General features: G+C 38.6%; 1 protein-coding gene across 1 annotated transcript; it reads left to right on the top strand.

Moving 5' to 3' along the window:
- Nucleotides 1–1,995: 1,995 nt before the first annotated feature.
- On the top strand, nucleotides 1,996–8,775 carry LOC147504690 (uncharacterized). Its single transcript, XM_086557470.1, has 2 exons — nucleotides 1,996–4,900; nucleotides 8,346–8,775. The coding sequence occupies exon 1, from the start codon at nucleotides 2,141–2,143 to the stop codon at nucleotides 4,634–4,636; it is 2,496 nt and encodes an 831-aa protein (XP_086413596.1). The 5' UTR covers nucleotides 1,996–2,140; the 3' UTR covers nucleotides 4,637–4,900; nucleotides 8,346–8,775.
- Nucleotides 8,776–20,906: the final 12,131 nt, after the last annotated feature.

The following is a 20,906-nucleotide window of genomic DNA, read 5'->3' as shown; positions in this document are numbered from 1 at the left end:
CTTAGGCAGCCAAGCGAATACACAACGATCAGAGAGTTCTTAGTTGTATGTTGAGCATTTCAATGTTTAACTAACGGGTTGCTATTGAGATGATCTGGTTTTAACATGTGGGTGGTTGTATTTACACCCCCCAACTAAAGAGATTGGCAAACCTTTAGTGAATTCCCCGATGATATTGGCTGTGCACCCCTCCCTTCTCACAGCAGCCAGCTCTTGCACGTGTTCAAAATTTGAGGCAATAATAAAGTCATTCGTGGCTAGGGGTGTAAAAACGGCCCTCAAGCCCTCGGCCCGCCCGACCCGACCCGGCCCATAGACAAAAAAAGCCCTCAAATTTAAGCCCATGCACAATTTGAGGCGGGGGCCCCGACCTCATGTTTTGAGGGGGGGTAAGGGCCTAGATATGGAAACATGAGGCGACCTCGGCCCGACCCTCTAAAAGCCCTCACAAAGCCCGTGAGTATTAAGGCCCTCATTGATATTTAGATTTTTAAACAAAATTACATTATAATACCCTTAGTTATGCATTATAATGTCCTGATGGAGGTTCTCTCTTGAATGAATATATTGTTAAAATATGTGAATATATTCTATAGGGATCTGGTTTATTATATGGATATATCTATCCCATAGAATATATTTATATATTCTATTGTATATGTTAATGAAATTTGATAGGTTTTGAAAATTTTTGTAATGAATATGTTAATTAGTTAATGAAATCGATAAAACCAAATATGTTAATGAAGTCTAAACAAGTTGTATTCAAGAGTTTTGAATAATTGACAAGTTATGCAGACAAACCCACCCCTTTTTTTAAAGAGGGTGAGGCGAAAGGCAAGTATAATTCAAGTGTTGGCCCTCACAGCCCGACCCTCATATAAGATAAAGGGGGTTTGGCCGGCCCGCCCAAATCATATGGGCTTTATGATTTGAGGGCCGGGCTGGCCCGGCCCGGCCCATTTTACACCCCTATTCGTGGCAAAGCTCTACCTCACTGCCGTGGAATGTGAGAATCATGGCACGACAGCTACAGTAATTGTTGGGGGCATAAAAGCACATTGAAGAAGAACATAGGTCGAATAACTATTTTTCTTTTAGCTTTTTACCGAAAGAGTGCCACGTGGTATTACAAAGTTTTACTTCTGTTGATGATTTTCTGGCTTTTTCTATACTAGTCCCCATGCAATTCTATAAAATGGAGTGTAAATACCACGCCCTCTTAACATGCCATTCAAACAATTTAAAATTATATGAAGCGAAGTATTGAACAGGTGTACTATGTCTTCAAATGCCAGCCGTTGATTGACTTGAGCGCGGTGTATCAGTGTATGACTTGGGACCGAGAGAAAGCTCTGGCCTGGCCCGTAAGAAACTAGACCAACGATGACTTATTGACTTGACCATTTTTTTTTTTATCAGTAAGTTGCAATCAGGTCACAGTCATGTAGTGAAGTCAATTTACTACGGAATTTAATCATCCACTTTGTGTTTCCTCTGTTTCAGCCACTCTTAAAGGCTCGAAGAATGGTTCAAAAGGAATAAAAGGGGGCTACTATCTTCCCGTTCCTAGATCGTCATGTTCCTTGTTTCAAAACGTGCTTCAACATTAAAAATAATAATGCTTAGAATAAGTGTGAAACCTAGCTTTCAGGTTTTCCGAACGCGTTGATTGACTTGAATTAATTGTACCTAGTAAAGTTGTACAGGAAATAAATATTAGATGGATATATCAAATATGGAATAAAATAGTGTTCATCACATGATCATGTTTTCTCATTTAGAGTCACTTGACTTAGAATTGGTTCTTCTTAAAAAGCCTCTCCTGTGGGCGAAAACAGAGACTCCATTAAAACACCTTATCTTTATTAGCACTGACGTCAAAACTCAGTGAGTGTAGGTCCGACGTTTAGATCGGGTAGTGCTGGTTGTGCTCTTGGTCTCTCCTTTTATGTCTACTTTGTTTTATCTTATTTTTAGTTTTTCTCTCTTATCACCCTCTATCACTTCCCAATACCTCTTAGTGTTTTACTTAAGATTTAGACCAGGTCTAAGTCCCCCTCGTCCCCCATCCCCCCCATCATCCATCTAGTATAGGTGGTAAGGTAGAACATAGGAGTCAGGTTCCTCGGCAAATTTTATGGCAACCTCTGATGAGATGATGGAGAATTCGCAAGAGAAAGAGGATCCAAATAAAGAAAAGATTGAACTTTTACAAGAAGAGATGAGAAAGCTGTTTAGTACCAAAGAAAAGAGGGTGATACAAATAGCAAGAAGAAATACAAAGGAAGGCTATCAGGAAAACAAAATCTTGATAGGAAAATGGTATGGAGGTGGGCGGTCGATCACACTTCAAGATATGGCAGCTGACTTGCACCAAAGCTGGCAAACAGTGGGAAATACAAAGCTGGATATGATATCCAAAGGATATTACAAGATGGAATTTGATAAAGAGGAAGAGCTGGAACATGTCCTGAGTAATGGTCCTTGGGTGGTTCAGGGATTTATATTCTCAGTTAAGAAAGATGTCACAACAGAAGCTGCCACCACCTCACAGAGCTTTGATTGGGTGGACTTTTGGGTCCAGATATCGGGATTAACAAGTGACAGGATAAATGATGAAAATATCAGGTTAGTGGGAGAAAGCATGGGTAAGGTAAGAATGGTTGACATGACTTGCAGATCTGAATTCAAACACCCAGTGGCAAGAGTAAGAGTCAGCTTGGATATAAAAGAAAGATTGGCAAAAGGCATGGATCTATGTACGGAGGAGGGGGAAGTGTTTCAAGTTACTTTCAAATATGAAAAGCTCGAAATCTTCTGCTATTTCTGCGGCTGCATAGGCCATGATATACATTTTTGCAGCAAGAGAGCTGCATATGGAATGGAGATGCGCAAACTTGGTAGTTCAACTCGAGATATCAAAAATAATTTCTCCTTTATGCTCCCCGCAAACGTTTTCTTCAATGGGGTAGCCAATGATGAGCCAACAAGCATATTGATCTCTGGATCCCCGCAAAAACCCAGGCCAGATCAAACCCCAGCTCGGAATAGAAATACACAGGTGAGGAGGCCTTGGCTGAATAGAGGGGGGGTGGGCGCACAGTCCAAAATATGGCCGGAAAAAAGGGTGAATAATGGAAGTGGAGGAGACACGGAGGCTAGGGTGGTCAGAGAGACAGAAGTCAGAACGGCAAGATCAGAGGAGGAGATAAGGTTGTCAGTGACCGTTGGTGAAGCGCTAACAGATGACTGCTCAAATTCAAAAAGTATAGCTGGAGGCCCAGGCATCAATGAAAGAGCCCAAGATGACACAGGGCTGGAAAAGAGAGGTGGACTCACGGACCAGATGAGTGGGCCGGGACCAGGGCCCGAGATAGAAGCCCATAATTGGATGATAGTGAGTTGGACTCCAGCAGAAACCCAATTCAATATGGACCATGACATGGGCATGCTAGCCCACGACACAGAACTCGACCCAAATAAAAAGAAAGGAATGGAAGAGGGCAAGGCTATGAAATGGGGCGATAGGAATAGGCCATCTGGAGATCTAGGACTTATAGAGGCTAAAAGTGGGTGTGTTGGAGATCGAGAGGGTCAGAAACAGGATCACGCCTCGCCGAATTTGGGTGTGCCCTTTCCCCAAAACATCATTTCAAATCTAGTTTATGGGGCTAGAAATGGGGAAGAGGAACACGCGAAGGCTGCGGTGGAATTGGGAAATCCAAAGTTTAGATTTCTTGGGCTACCACATCGAGGAAGAGGCCATAAAGTTTTGGTATCGAAAAATTCCAGAAAAGGAAGGATAAGAAGGGGGCTACCTGTTTCACAGGAGTTCCAAGTAGGAAGAAAACGGAAGGCAGTCAGTGAAGTTAAGAGTAACAAAGCAACAATGGATGATGATAGATGGCGCAGACATAGCGAGAGATTGGCTCTACAACACTCAAAGAGAGCTAAGAGAGAGGCTGATGATCTAAGAGCAAAAGGATTGGGGCACCTACTAATCCCAGAAGATGTACCAGTAATTGAGGTGTCAAGTGATTCAAGAGAGTATATGGATCCAGCAACACCAACTTTTTCTATGGAGTCAAGTGAACAATCAGAAGGTGGCTGGGGACCAGAAATTCCAGAAGAAGATATACCATCCGATGCGTTCACAGATGAGGAAGAAGACCCATATGAGGAGGAGAACCAGGCCATGGAGGAATTTGGAAATGAATCACAGGAGGAAGTCTCTGTAGGGTATGCACCTTTGGATCTTATTCAGGGGAGCCAGGAAAGAGAGGGGTATGAATCAGATGGAAGTGAGGCAAGGTCACTAATTTTCCAACCTCAGCCTTTAGCCATTGATGATTCTATGGTGGTCAAAATCCAAGCTGGAAAAGAAAGCAATCAAGGTAATCAAAAGCAAGGTAGGAAGAAGGAAGCAGGAAGTGAAGGACAGAGTGGAGAGAGGTCTCCAAGTGAGGAGAGCGCTGGGAACAGTGGGGATAGTCAGAAAGATCATGTACAAGTTCAGAATAGGAAAGGTCAGAGTCTGGGAAAGAAAGGCAAGGATACAAGCAGTGGGAGTCTGAAATCACCTCTCCCAGGGTTCGTGGTGGCTGTCCCAATACAGCCGCCTCAGTCTCCATGACGATACAAGCCTGGAATTGCCGGGGGATCGGTACCACCACGGCAGTTCAACAACTAAAGGACCAGATAGGAAAGTTTAATGTAGATATTATATGTTTATCCGAGACCAAAGCTACTAAGGAAAGTGTACATAAGTTAGGCAAGAAGCTGAAGTTCAGTGGGGGTTTTACGGTGCCAGCCCAAGGTTTGAGTGGTGGGTTAGCCATTTTGTGGAAGGAAGATGTGAAGTTGGAAATTCTAGGAGCATCTCACAATCAAATCACAGGTAAAATTTCAAATTATTTTCATAAGGATCCTTGGTTCTTTACTTTTGTGTATGGGGAACCAGCAGCGCATAATAGACATAGAGTGTGGACAGAACTAAGGGACATTGCCCCTTTAGTGACAGGTCCTTGGTGCCTCTTTGGCGACTTTAACGCCATATCTAGCATGGATGAGAAAATTGGGGGTAGGAGTAGATTAACTAAAAGCATGCAGGAGTTTAATGATCTTATCAATGACTTGGGTCTGGTGGATTTGGGGTTCAAGGGACCCAAATATACCTGGAGCAATAATAGGAAACCAATGAACCACATTCTGGAAAGATTAGATAGAGCCTTAGCAACCCCGGAGTGGCTAGGGGCCTTCCCTAAAGCCCAAGTCAGAACTTGGGCGAATGCTATCTCAGACCATATATCTCTGTTCATTAATCTAAAAAAGTCTGAAGAAAAGTTACCCAGACCTTTCAAGTTCTTTGATATGTGGTTTACTCATGAGACTTGTATGGAGGTTATAGAGGAAGCTTGGAAATCGATAGCTGTGGATATCCCAGATATTAACCTCCTTAAGAAGATGGAAAGCACTAGGAATAAGCTGACCATGTGGAATAAATATGTCTTTGGCAATATTTTTACAAACATTAAGGCTACTCAGGCTAGTCTGGACTCTGTGCTGGCTAAGCCTTTTAGCATTGCTAATTACAGCAAAGCTAAAGAGCTCAAAGAGGAGCTCTTGGAATGGTATTGTAAAGAAGAAGATTTCTGGAAACAGAAATCCTCCAACACTTGGCTCAAAGATGGTGCTAGGAATACAAATTTTTTCATATTTCCACCATCTATAGAAGAAGAAAGAACACCATTGAAAAGATAAGGGATAATGATGGAGAGTGGAGAGATGGAAGGAATGAGGTGGGGATTTCCCTAAATCAATACTTCCAGGGGATCTTTACCTCAGACCAGCCTGAAAGAAATTATCATGTCCTTAATCTGTTTCAACCTTGTGTTACCATTAGGGAGAATGAGATCCTCACTGCGGTGCCCACTATGGGGGAAATATGGGCTGTTGTGAAAAAGATGGGAAGTCATAAAGCACCTGGACCTGATGGTTTCCAGGGCATTTTTTACCAGAAATGTTGGGATACCATTGGTCCAGATGTTACTGCTTTTGTACAAGATTTCTTCACACAAGGGATTCTCCACCCTGAGATGAATAATACACATCTCACCCTGATCCCCAAAGTGGACAATCCTGACCATGCCTCTAAGTTTAGGCCCATTAGTCTCTGTAATTTTGGCTATAAGATTATTTCCAAGATTATGGCGAACAGACTGAAAGGCCTTATGAACAGAATAGTTTCCCCTTTCCAAGGGGCCTTTATCAAAGGCAGGAACATTGGGGATAATGTGGGGATAGCTAGTGAAGTGTTCCACAATATGAAAAATATGAAAAGTAAGGATAATGGGTGGCTGGCCCTTAAGCTTGATATGGCCAAAGCATATGACAGAGTGGAGTGGTCTTTTCTGGATAATATCCTAGAGAGATTGGGGTTCCAAGTGAAGTGGAGAAATATGGTACACCAATGTATAACTACTGTATCCTTTCAGGTCATGCTTAATGGATCACCTCTAGATAGGTTTGTCCCTGAAAGAGGGGTCAGACAAGGAGACCCCCTATCCCCATATCTTTTCATCCTTGTGTCTGAGGCACTATCCAGGATGGTAGCCATGGCAGAACAAGAGGACAGGATCCATGGGATCAAAATAAAAAGGGCATCTCCTGCTTTAACACATCTGCTGTATGCAGATGATCTTATCATTTTCACCAAAGCCACTATGGTAGAAAGTGGAAATCTTAAGAGGATCCTGGATGAGTATTGTGAGGCTTCAGGCCAAAGGGTGAATTATGAAAAATCCAGCATATTTTTCAGCAGAAATGTGTCCTTCAGACAGAAAATTAAACTAAAAAGGTTCTGGAAAGTGAGAAACTTTGCCCCAAAAGAGAAATATCTGGGGGTTCCCATAATGCTCACCAGGAAAAGGTCTGAGGACTTTAATTATCTGGTGGACAAGGTCCACAATAAGATTAGAGGATGGAAAGCCAAGGTCCTTTCACAAGCTGGAAGAACTACTCTGATTCAAGCTGTGATCCAGGCCATCCCCCTTTATGCCATGTCCACTTACCTACTCCCAGTCTCTGTGTGTAATAAAGTGGACAAGGCATGTAGAGAGTTTTGGTGGTCTGGAAAGGAGGGCTCAAAAAGTATCCACACCTTGGGGTGGGATAAGATCTGTAAACCCAAAGAAGTAGGGGGTTTGGGGCTGAGAAAAGCAAGAGATTTGAACAAGGCCATGCTGGCTAAACTTCCATGGAAAGCTGCCACAGATATCAATTCCCTGTGGACTAGAACTATGTTTAGCATATATGGGAAATGCTGGATAGGGGATAGGAAGAAACCCCCAGATAAGGCCTCCTTTTTCTGGAAAGGAGTGCATCACACTTTCAATGATATCAGTGGGGGGCTGATATGGGCTATTGGCAATGGTGCCTCTACTTCTATCATGCATGACCCCTGGATTATGTGTAACAATAAACCTATTACCCTTGAGGAGTTAGGAGTGCAAGCTCCTGAATGGAACTCCTTAAAGGTTTCAGATCTGTTTAAAACAGATAAGAGTGGATGGGATGAAACAAAGTTGAGAATCTATCTAGATTCCTTTGTTTGTGCAAGGGTCCTAGAGATCAAAATAAGACCACAGGCTAACTTGGCAGACAAGATGAGATGGGGGTATGATAGGTATGGTGAAATGACTGTTAAGTCAGCTTACCAATACCTAAACCCTAAGGATGAGATGGGCCAAAACTCTGAATGCCATATGCACACCCTGAAAAAAATATGGAGAGCCCCCATCCCAGCTCAATCTCAGCTCTTCATCTGGAAGATATATATGCAGATGTTACCTATGGGAAACATCCTTGCAGAAAGAAATATGGTTGGGGAATTCTCATGTATTTTCTGTCTCAAAGAGATGGAAAGTGCAGAACACTTGTTCTTCAAGTGTGATTGGATAAGAGCTTTGTGGTTTGGCTCACAGTTGGGAACAAGAATACATGAAGACCAGCAGCTCTCACTTAGAGCAAAACTGGACCTCATAATGACCTTGTGCTGCTCAGCTGAGTCTGAAAAAAAAGGGATTGGCAGGCACACATATGGTATATATGCTCCAGCAAATATAGAAAGCCAGGAATGAACTCAAGTTTGAAAAGAGAAAGGCAAATAGAGAAAGAATGATCAGGGAAAGCCAAAGGGGAGCAGACAAGTGTTATCAGGCGCTCAGAGAAGCATCCTCTATCCCTAATAGCTCCTCTTCTTTTGACAGAAATAGTATAAACTCTAAGTTCCCTGTAATACATAATGAGAGTGTTGTAATTCGTTTTGATGCTTCATATTGCAGGGAAACTGGATGGGCTGGAGCAGGAGCAATAGCAACTGATAATGAGGGCAATATCATGGGAGCTGCGGTGAGGAGGTACAAGGCAAAGGAACCAGCAGAAGCAGAAATGGAAGCTGCTGAAGTAGCAAGCGAGCTGGCAAGAAGACTGGATAAACAACATTTTGTGTTTGAAGGAGATAACAGGGAGGTCGTAGAAGCTGTACAAGAAGACCACTGCAGATGGGAATGGAAAGCAGTCGGGGAAGTCATCAAGCAAAAGATGGCAGATGTGCACTCCTGGGTGTTTAGATGGATCAGTAGGAAAGTTAATGGGGACTCTGATAGGCTAGCCAGTTGGGCGAGACAACAGCTAGACCTAGCAGATCTTCCAAGTTGTCTGGTTGTTAAAAACTGTAGGCCTATGGTGGTGTAAGACTGCGGTTGTTTGTTTTATTTTCCTTTTTGATTATATAATATAAGTATGATTTGCATAAAAAAAAAAAAAAAAACTTAGGAGGGGTTTGTTTTTTGCTACTAATAAAAGCATTCCCAATTCCCAATTCCCAATGCAAGCAACAACTTGTTACCTCCAAATAAGACTATTTTCTATTTTCTTTGGTAGTTATTTTCTTGGTTAAAAGCTACTGGGGGGTTGTCCAATGTAAAAATGACTTTAAAATTCGGACGAAATGTTTTATTCCGTCTGAATTTAAAAAAATATCAAAAAAACACGCCGGATGGCAAAAAATATATCATCCGAAAAAAAAAATGTGAAAAAACTCGCGGGACAGAATGAAGCATCCCGTCCAAAAAAAACAATTACGCAAGACGGAATAAAATGTTCCGTCCGACTATCACAAGTCAATAACTATCTCAGTAGCAAGTGTTATCCTCATTGTAACTTAGTAAAAAACTACCCTCATTGTCACTCTTGCATTGGGCCATTACTTTGGCTCATAAGAGTGACAAGTTGTTATTTTCCCTCAAAGTTGCTTGTATTGGGAATGCTCTAAGTGTTTACTACTTATAAAGTGTTTGCTACTTATAAGTTTATGTAAGTCAAGTTTTGCTACTTACATTTTTAGCACTTATAAGTAGAAAAAATATACTATAAAAAAGGTCTACCACTTCAAAAAAAAAAAAAAGTGGTCCACCACTTACAGTGAGAATAAGTAGTAAGCACTTACAAAAACCAAAAAACAAATACCCCCTTAGATGAAAAAGCTCGTGAATAGAAAGAAAGGAAAATATATATATATATATATATATATTTTTGATGGGTAAGCAAGGTTTTTTTAATTAAGAGGTCCCCTACCCCTTCCTCATAGAAGATAAAAAAGTTGAATTATTACAATCTTATATACTCTTTCCCACTAGCATCTTCAAACACTATTTTCTTTATATCTTCAGAAAATGAACTAGGAGTGAGTTCAATGAAAGAAACAAATGGAATATTAGCTGCCAAACTATCAGCTAGCTTATTACACTCTCTAAACACATGAATTATTGAAAAAAAATTCTAACATACTAGTTCTATTCTTGATGTCTTCAAGTATCTTCTTCACCCTCCATGGTTGATTCTTCTTTTGCTTTAGAAAGTTAATCACATTTGTTGAGTCTGTTTGTGCTCTAACTTTCTTGATATTGTGTCTCTGCGCCAATTCCAATCCTTTTTGCACTCCTTCGAGTTCAATGAATGATATAGTTGCAAACTGTGATTTCCCTTTTGCTGTTGCAATTACCTTTCCTTGTTCATCTCTAAGCGTTGTTGCCCAACCTCCTTCTAGCCCTTGTAATGTACCATCAGTGTTTAAGTTTGCAATATCTGGTCCAGCTCATTCCCATTTGCACTTCTGAGTTGTTGCTTGAACTGGTTTGACAAACAAGTTCCATCTCTGCATGAAGTCATCCCTTTCTAGCCCCATTGCCATCTTCATTCTTATCGAGCTCAATTTTGTTCTTACATCTTGCTTGATTTGTGTTACCATCTGATCCAGAAATTTCGTTTCATGTTTGAATATACGATTATTTCTTTCCTGCCAAATCCAAAAAAAGAAAGCATTCGCTGTCAGTTTCAGCGCATCTTGTTTGCTTCCCTTCCCACTCGACTTATGTAACAGCCATTGCACTTCATCCTGCCAATTTGTTACTCTCTGCCTTGCATAACCTGCCATATCCATTAGAACTATCCAAACATTCAATGAGTACGAGCACTCAAAGAACAGATGAGTTGAAGTTTCAACTTCTCGCCAACAGAGCACACAAATATCTGAGTTAATCACGTTCCATTGTTTGAGTTTATCCCTTGTTTTCAATCCTTCATTAAAGTACATCCACCCTATAAACGAGTGTAGAGGTATCCTATTTGAAAACCAAATCAGCCCATTCCATGCCGTCGATTGTCTGATACTTCGCATACTATCATAAGTTTCTTTGAGACTGAACTCCCCACTCTGTGAAGCAGCCCAAATAACCTCATTCTCTCCACCTTCTATATGTACTTCCTCTTCCATTTGGTGGGCAATCTCTCGTATATGATGTTTGATATGCTGTGGAACTACCCATCTTCCATTCTCAATAAGACACGATATTGTAGCAGTAAGGTTACATGTTGAGGAATAACGAAGAGCTCGAGGAAACTTATCTGTTAGCAATCCTGAGGGGTGCCATGGATGATGCCACATTTTTGTTTTCAAAGCATCTCCAATTTGGTACAAGATGAAGGTGGTTGCTTCAGTTCTCAGCTTTAGTATGTTTCTCCAACTACCCGAGCAATCAGCTGGTATGCTCATGTTCCAGAACTGCTTGTCCCTTATGAGGTTCTTCTTTACCTAGTCAACCCACAATGTTTTCTTATCACTTACAATCTGCCATACATACTTGAGTGTTGCAGCCTTGTTCTCAGTTTTGAGATCTCGAATCCCCAGTCCTTCCTCTGTATACGGGTAACACATATCATCCTAGCTGATTAATGCATGAGATGTTTGAAGGTCAGGTCTTTTCCATAGAAAGTTTTTGCATAATCTGTTTATGTCTTCAATGATCTTCATTGGCAGCATAAAAGAGGCAGTCTAATAGATACTCAGATTATTTAGTATTGCTTTGATTAGTTCCAATCTTCCTGCATATGAGAGAGTCTTCCCCTTCCATCTTTGAATTCTTTTCTCCACTCTCGCATATAATGGCAAACAATCTGTAGACCTCAACCTTGTAGTAATCAACAGTAGCCCTAGGTATTTCACTGGCAATTCACCCACTGGGAATTATAATGCATATTGAATCTCATTACATTGGACCTGATCCAGCCCAACAAAGAAAATTTGGCTTTTATTGACATTCACTTCCAGCCCTGAGCACTGTTTGAATTTTGTCAAATTTTGCTTTAAACAAACAGCTGTCTCCTTCCCTCCATGCATAAAGGCAAGCAAATCATCTACAAATGAGAGGTGAGTAATAACAGGATCATGACATTTATAATGCAACTTATATCTGCCCTCCTCTACACTTTGCATCATAATATCATTAAACAAATCCATGACCAGCACAAACAGATATGGTGACACGGGATCCCCTTGTCTAATGTCTCTAGTACTCTTGAAATGCCGATAAGGAGAGCCATTCAGCATGATAGAGTAGCTTGCAGTCTTCATGCATTCCTTAATCCAAGCAATGAACTTCCCTGGTACCCCAATCCTCTCTAGTGCAAAAAGAACAGCTTCCCATTTTACACAGTCATATGCTTTCCTCAAATCTATTTTAGCCATGCATCTAGGGGGGCCCAGTGTCTCTATGGTAGTTATGAACCAATTCATGAGAGCCTAGAATATTGTCTTGTATACTCCTTCTAGTGATGAAAGTAGATTGGTTATGGTGTATAATTCTTGGCATAAAAGATTTCATTCTACAAGTGATAATCTTAGTAATGCACTTATAAACAACAGAACAACATGCTATAGGCCTATAGTCATTTAGAGATGAAGGGCTCTACATTTTAGGTATTAGTGTGATACATGTTGTGTTTACCTCTGAAAGCATTCTGCTAGATCTGAAGAAGTTTTGGATTGCCTTAGTGAAATCATCACCCACAATTCTCCACCATGCCTTGAAGAACAAGGAACTAAACCCATCTATGCCTGGGGCTTTGTCATTATCTATGTCTGCCAATGCTTCCACAATCTCATCTCTTGTTACACTGCCTTGCATCTGGTTTTGCTCTTCCTGTGTAAGTCTCTCTCTTGGATTAGCATTTGCAAAATCAGCAAAACTTACCTTTTGTAGGTCTTGAGGACTAAACAAAAGCTTATAAAACTGAACACACTCCTCCCCTATATCATTCAAATCTTCAATGATCCTATCATTTTCGTCTTTCAAACAAGTAATCCTGTTTGTGTTTCTTCTAGCCTTGATGGACTTAAAGACATATTCTGTATTATTGTCACCCAAAATAATGTCTTGATCTCGTGACTTTTGCTTGTGCATAGACTCTTCAGAGATGGCAGCTCTCACATACTCTCCAATGGCTTTTCTTTCTTCCATACCTAGCTGTTGGTTTGTAGGATCCACTTGTAACTCAGTTTGAACCCTATCCATTACCTTTTTTGCCGCATCAGCTCGTGTTTGTACTTTGCCCACTTGCTCTTTATTCCATGCTATTAGCTCTGCCTTAACTTGTTTCAGCTTCCTCATAAAAGTGTACATTGGGTTACCTACTACCTCCATTTCCTAAGCCTTTGCCACTGTTTTCATAAACCCCTCCTCCTCAACCCAGAAGTTAAAGAAATGAAAGGTTTTCTTTTTCTGATTTCTCTGATTGCATGGGTACACCACCATCAGTGTGTGATCAGAAGTTGCTCCTGGATTCAAGAACTCTGCCTCTGTGTCCTCAATCTCACTGATCCATTCTACATTTACTAACACCCTATCCAGTTTCTTCCATATTCTCACGCGTTGCTTATTATTCCACGTGAACTTATGCCCTTTGAACCTCATATCCACCAATCTAGCCATTTTTACACAATCTAGTAGATCTTGGAAGTGTACAGCCCTTGTCACAGAGCCCCCAATTCTTTCTTGTGCATTGAGTACTGAGTTGAAGTCCCCTAGTGCTATTCATGGTAAGGTAGTAGCAGAGAGATAGACTAGATTATTCCACAGAATTCTTCTTTCATTCCTATCATTCGATGCATAAACAATAGTAATTAGAAACTTCTTACCACTACTTAATGTCCCCTCTAGTGTAATACTTTGCATGTCCTTGATGATTACTTGCATTGTACATACCTGAGGATTCCAAATCACCCATATTCTGCCCAACTCATCATCCCTGTAGTTATGTTCACATTCCCATCCACTACAGACCTTAGTAAGTATAGACTCCATATTTTCTTCTTTCACTCTTGTTTCTAGTAGTCCCATAATACCCAACTCAAACTTTCGAATAAGTTCTCTCACTTCATAGTGTTTGAAGCCCATGTTGAACCCCCTCATGTTCTAGCAGCCTAGACTTATCATTAAAAGGATGGGTGAGTGATCAGGGAAATAAATCGATTTCCCTCGTTTGTTATTCTTGCTTTCATTCCCATACTATGTTCTGTCTGTGCTTCTTTTATAGCAGTGTCCACCTCTCGCTGTTCATCCTTTTCAGGCCCACTCGATTCTGTTGGATTGCTTGCATTATCTTCCTTTTTCTTCTTGCCCATTGCTTCCTTCCCCCTGACATTGTTTTCTCTCAGGCTATTGTTTTTTTCATCCTCTTCATCTGTGGCAGTATCACTCTCACTCACTTTGGCGCTATCCGAAGTTCCCGCACTCTCTCGACTTTTGCATCTGTACTTCTTATTCAGGACTTGCCATTTGTCTTGTTCCTCCACATTATGCACCTCCACTTCTTGTCGTTCATGTTGTGAATCTTTCTTCTCTTCTTTCTCTTTCTCTACAGCCTCGACTTTTTCTTTTTTTATCCATACCTCAGTTTTAACTTGAGTTTTTCCCTTCCTCTGGCTTGCCTTTGCACAAGTGCTCAGTGTGTGGCCAAAGATCTTGCAATGAGTACAACAAGGGGGTTTCCAGTTATACTCAAAGTCAATCTTTATTGCTCTTCTTCTATCAATTACTATAGGTAAGTCTTTCGGATAGGTGCAATCTGCCTTGATTTCAATACACACCTTTGCATAGGTTGTTCTTTTCCGATCTTCAGTCATTTTATCAGTAAACAATGGATTCCCAATTACACTCCCCACCTGACTGAATCCCTCTTCATCCCAAAGTTCCATTGGGTACCTTTTCATCACTACCCAGATGGGTATTGCTTGGAGTGCTGCATCATCATCCTCCATAAAAAGCTTCCATGGCCTGATGATCACAAGCTGACTAGCATTGTGAAATGAACCAATGTCCAAAACCTTCCTTCGATCTTCATCATTTTAAAATTTGAAAGTAGTGACTGGTGAAGGCTATCTATATTGAGATCACTTTCTGCCTTCCAATAGAGGAAACAACATCTTCGTTTTTGGGCTGTGTATACTGTATAGTACATTTAACTATAATAATTTCTAATGATGATAAAAAATAAAACAAAAATAAAAATAAAAATAAAAATAACTATTTGATAGTTCCAGATAATACATTTATGCTTGTTTCTTTTCACGGTAGATAATAGAGTTATAATTTTGATGACTTCCATTAAGATTTACAATAACTCGGAATAAACCCTTGACCCCCTTTTTTGGTTATTATTATTTTTTTTTTGGGGGGGTGGGGGAATCCCTCGACGTGGTGGAGCAATTTATACCCAAAAATAAATTCGTTTACGTGTAAATTGTACTACCCTAAAAAGGGTCAAAGTTGGTGAATATTCCTATATGGTTTTAGTAACGCGTATCCCCTTCCAAAAGTTATGACGTACACTCTCCCGAGGGAGCCATTAGGCAGGCCCTCTTCGAAAGTGCAATGGTGGTTACTAGCCTAGGCCATGGACCTTGATCGTACATTGACTGCTAGACATTTCAAAATGAATTAATTCTATTTTTTGTGATGCTAATTTTCACGGGATCAAGTTCACTAATTCAGTTCTAAACCTTTTGTACGTAAGATGATCAAGTGGTAGTTGTCCCAGAGTGTAGAATCTAAACTTTGATTCAAATAATACAAAATTGAATAATATGCATAGAAGACAAACTTAAATTAAATAAACTTAATTATATCAATTCAACCACTTATATTAAACTTCATAAACAAAAGAACGTAACTTACCATTTCATATCGATACATCTCTTTTCAACAATGCATCTCTTTTATTATTCTCTCACTTCTTCTTAAGCTAATGTCTCACACATATATATAGCTTCTCCAATTACTAATTCCTACTAATGAAATATCAAAACCTTCTTGTATCATTTTGGATTAGACTTGTACTGCTTTAATTTTGGCTTGTTCCATTTTTTAATTTTCTTACGAACACTTGGAACCAATCTGGATCTTGATAAGTTCTCCCTTTCTACACTCTTACTCTTCCCACAAAATATCCCTTTCTTGTATCTTCTCAAGTTTGGCTTGGACCTTTTATGATATTGTTTGCATACTCTTGACACCATTAAAACTTTCATATAACTCTTGGCACATTTTTCTAGTTTTTGTACCAATTTGACTCTTGAACAATTATCCCCTTTTCCAAGCTTATAACAATGTTGCTTGTGTAGTTTTTCTACCACTCTTGATTTTAAATCATTCACCTTCCTCTTTTATTTGCTTGTATTTTTCTTTATGCACATGTTTGAAACTAATTATAATTGTCTCAATTTTCTCATCTCCATGGATTTTAATTTCTTCATCATATCTACGACCATACTTTCTTCTTCATGTACTATTTCAACATTTGTTTTCTTCTTCTTCATCTCATCCTCCTTCTTCTCCTTCTTTCTCAATGACAATTTCTTGATTTAATTTCATCTACATTATTTTTTCTATAGTTGATAAAAGAAAATTCTCTATAGTGACTAAATCTTTGACACTTATAACACTGAATTTTTTATTTGCACTCATATCTGCGATGACCAAATTTTGCACACTTGGAACACCATATTTTTGGTTTGTCTACCTTCGTGTATTTATCATTATCATCGATCAAAACAATCATGCAAAATCTCCCATGTAATTTTCGAAGTTTGAGCGGAAACAATTTTCTTATAATTTGAAGCACCTACTCCTCTATAAATACAATGCAATGTTAGACTATCTCTTATTTCGTTTTCTTCTAATGTATCTTTTTCTTCTTTGCTCAATATTGCTTCATCTTCAAGTTCTTCAATTCCTTGATCAACAACTTCCCACATTCAAATACTTAAACAAGATCTCCATCTTATCAAAACTCTAATGCCCAAAATTCCTGACCTCTTCCCACTTTGGAACCATCCACATATCATCTTCCATTATTATTGGATTTTTAACCGTAGAGCTCCGATACCATATATAGAATTTAAACTTTAATTCAAATAACACAAAATTGAATAATACGCATAGAAGACAAACTTAAACTAAATAAACTTTATTATATTAATTCAACCACTTATATTAAACTTCATAAAAAAAAGAACTTACCACTTCATATCGATGTATCTCTTTTCAACAATGCATCTCTCTTATTATTCTCTCACTTCTTCTTAAGCTAATGTCTAGATACTCACACACACACACACTTATTTTAAGTTATTTTAAGTTAAAATAAGTACGTAAGTAAAACTTCACCTAGAAAATGAATTCAAATCTAATTTTTTGTGGATATCACCTACTCACCATAAACATCATCTCTACATAATTTCAACTCATTTGGAAATCTCTAACATAGGCAAAAGATTATTACAAAAATACTATTTTCTGGACCGTTAGATTTCTTTTTAAAGATGACAACAATTTTTAGCTAGGTTAGAGATTTCTAAATGAGCTCAAATTTTGTAAAGATGATCTTTATGGTATGTAGGTAATACCCACAACACATTAGAGTTGAATTCATTTTCTAGGTGATGTTTTACTTACATACTTATTATGTACTTCTAAGATCGGGCATGTATATATATATATATATCGGTTAGGCTATAGTGCCACCCTTATCTCACACCCCTTCTAGTCCCTCAGATCTCTTCTCAAGATCATCAAATCTAATTCACTTAAAAATTGTGAAATTTCAAAATTTCAAACTATTTCAAAAACAAAAAAACGAAAAAAGGAAAAAATGCAAAATTGGGTTATTCTCCACGCATCTTTGCCTTCTCTCCTCAATTTATCTACTATTTCATTGTAAAAGAGGTAACTTTATTATCTTCTCTCCTCAATTTATCTACTGTTATTAATTTCTTGGTGTAATTTTCTTAGATAGGAATGAGTTGACTTTTTTTTGTTCTAATTAGACATTGTATGTATAAAGTGGCCTTTGACTTTGTTGCCCAAATTGGCCAAGCTTTACTAGTGTAATTTAAGAGTGGGTGGTTTTTCAGAGTTTTAACTAGCATTTTCGGTGAACTCTGTCAGAGTTTTAACTAGCATTTTTGGTGAACTCTGTCAGAATTAATTGGGAATTTCAAAGTTTAATGAAACTTCCTACAAAGGAGACACAGATGATGAAGAGCTTCCAGTTGTAGAGCCTTCGATACCTTCGGTTAATACATCACATGTTTTTTTTTTGAATGTTTAATTTGATATAAATATTTATTTTAATTTGTGGTTTATTTTGACTTCCAAATCTTTATTTCAGCTATTGATTTTGAATCCCAATATTTCTCAAACAAAAGGGAGGGGGAAGAAGAAAGCGAATAGATAGAAATCCCCAAGAGAGATAGCCCTAAACAATTCAGGAAGAAAGTGTCACAGATGTGGACAGATTGCTAACCATGACTCGAGAAATTGTCTGGTGAAAAATAATACGTAATCTGTGAAATGTAAGTATAACTTTATTCAAAACTCTTTGATTCATTTGTTCACTAGTTTTAATGATATTTTATCTGCGCATCGAATATTTAATTCTATATTGGTCCCAGATGTTGTGACTTCATTAATGTCTGGACTTGTTAATAGTGGTTTAGATATGGAAGCCTTGGTAACTTTCATGTCTATGGATGTTAGGCCTAGTTCGGTAACACTTGTTACAGTTTTATCAGCTTGTTCTAACTTAAGAGCTCTTAAATTTGGAAAAGCAGTACATGATTACAATTTAAGAAACTTGAGTGGAGAAAATAACATATTTGTGAACAATGCAATATTGAGTTTGTATACTAGCAATAATTATAAAGATGCCCCATGTTAAAGGTGTTCATGCTGGGTCAAGTGTTGTTCTGTGTCCCTTGATTTCCCCTATGTGATTGTTGAATACAAGGTGTGCTACATATATCTTTTATAACTTATGTTTTTTATGTTAAACTCATTTTATTCATCGAGTTTCTATTTGCCACCTTGGGGACTTGCTCTTGGATATATTAACCTCTTGACAAGTGTGGAAAGTCCTCTAGGTTTTTAACCCCAAAGGAGCAACACTTATTTCATGGAAACAAGTCGGTCTCTACTTATATTGTTCCATTTGACTCAACTGTGGAGATGGTGGAGTTCAATATTTTGATATGTAGCTTGATTTCTTACATGAACCCACATACATTCAGTAGCACGAAAGGTAAATGGAACAGATGTACTCCCAAAAGACACAGACACATTGATTGACATAATAGTTATGGACTTACGGGGTAGTTTTCATTATTATTTTTTCCTTTCGTGTAGTGTTGTCTTGAATAACTTATGTCAGACATGGTATATTGATTCCAGTCTTTTCTTGGATTTGTAGGCAAATGAGCATGGGACATCAGCTGAGGCCCTTAGTTATATGATCGATGTGTAATTTTCTAAAATATCATCCATAAGGGGTATTAAATTTGGATGATATTTAATCTTATGATATACTGTTGTCATTCTTCCATTGCAACTACTATAATTGATGAAGAGACTTGATGTCTCTGCCGTGAGGAAGTTGCTAGGGTACTGTATTTTATTTTGCTTGATATATTGGGCGATGTGGTCTATAATGGTTATTTATGAAGTTAGCTCATGACATCTGACACATGGATTCATACTCTGATAATCAAGTATTTAAATAGTTGTATAGGAAAGAACATGGAACGGTGGAACTATGGAAGTCTATTTAGTTGAAAGAGCCTTTGCTTTGCGTTTTGCCTGTCAGAGTTTTGAAACTGTGAAACAGGCTAGCAGCAATACAGAGAAATGTAACAAAATTGCCCACTTTTGTAATTATACTATCATATTAGCCAGAGTCATTATCTGTTGTACTCCTTTTTTTTTTTTTTTAATAGGAAATCCCATCGCTTTCTATCAACTTGAGATGCTTTTGTTCAGGCCTCCTACCAAAAGATACTTGGGGTAACCCTTTTGTTTCAATTTTATTTGTTTATTTTCTTAGTACTATTAAACAGTTCCAACTTCAAACGTCCTTGCATAAGAGTTAGTCTCAGTAGTGTCACGAAGTTTGCCTAGTAAACAAGATATAATCCTACTGCTAGTCTGGTTCCAAATGTAGCAGCTATGCTGGCTGTATAATTTGCCTCCCACCACATATGTGAGACCACAACATAAGACAAACCAGTGATGCCATCCTCTCTACTGAAGCAAAAATTCTTTGCGGCAGCCATTGAATCAAACCAATTACTCAACCTGTGAACACAAATACCAAAGATATTAACACCTCCAAATATTGTTTGCTTCTAGATAAAAATAAAAACCAAATGTTGGTGGGTTAAAGAATGCAGCAGTGTGTGTAAGATAAAGAAAATTTAATACTGCAGAGAAACCTAAAGGTGATTTGAAACTGGATTTAACTGAGTGCAGAAACCTGTGACGAAGCTCTGAAATAACTGAGTTACGTCCATTCAAAGTTCATTGTCATAACAGAGACGAAATAACTGAGTGCAAAAACCTGTGAAAGAAGCTCTGGCGAAGCTCTGAAAAGCTACGTCCATTCAAAAGTGTGACGAAACACAACAAACACATACAAGTAAAAATAAACATAAATAATCATAGAACATAACACAAATGAAATACCAAATAAAACAGAGATTATACTAACTTTTACTCAAAATAATACTTCTTCCAAGATTTACACATACTAAATTCAAACTACTAACCAAATACACCTGAATTTCCCGAAGATACATTTCCAAAGCCCCGAGTCTAACTGATGGTTACCTCCATAGCAACATCATTCAAAGTAGAAGCTACATCCAAAGCAATTGAAGTCGAGCACTCCTCCACAATTTCCGCCAAAAATCCCAACTTAGGATAACTCATCATCGACAACGCCACACGACATAGTGAAAATCTCCTCCCTTTCATACCCAATACACCATAATCATTACATAGTTTCATTCCATCTACCATCAAGTAATAACACATCTGACATCTTCAAATCCAATGTCTAGTCTAAGACAATAACACCTTAACCAGCCACTTGATAATACACAAAACCGCTAAGAGAAGACAGACCAACAACAACTTAAATATTAACATTCCGATTGAGTGAATTTCCGAATCAGT

The sequence above is a fragment of the Coptis chinensis genome, chromosome 4 (assembly GCF_015680905.1).
Source record: "Coptis chinensis isolate HL-2020 chromosome 4, ASM1568090v1, whole genome shotgun sequence".
Classification (NCBI taxonomy): domain Eukaryota; kingdom Viridiplantae; phylum Streptophyta; class Magnoliopsida; order Ranunculales; family Ranunculaceae; genus Coptis; species Coptis chinensis.
This window is presented reverse-complemented; position numbering and strand designations above follow the sequence as displayed.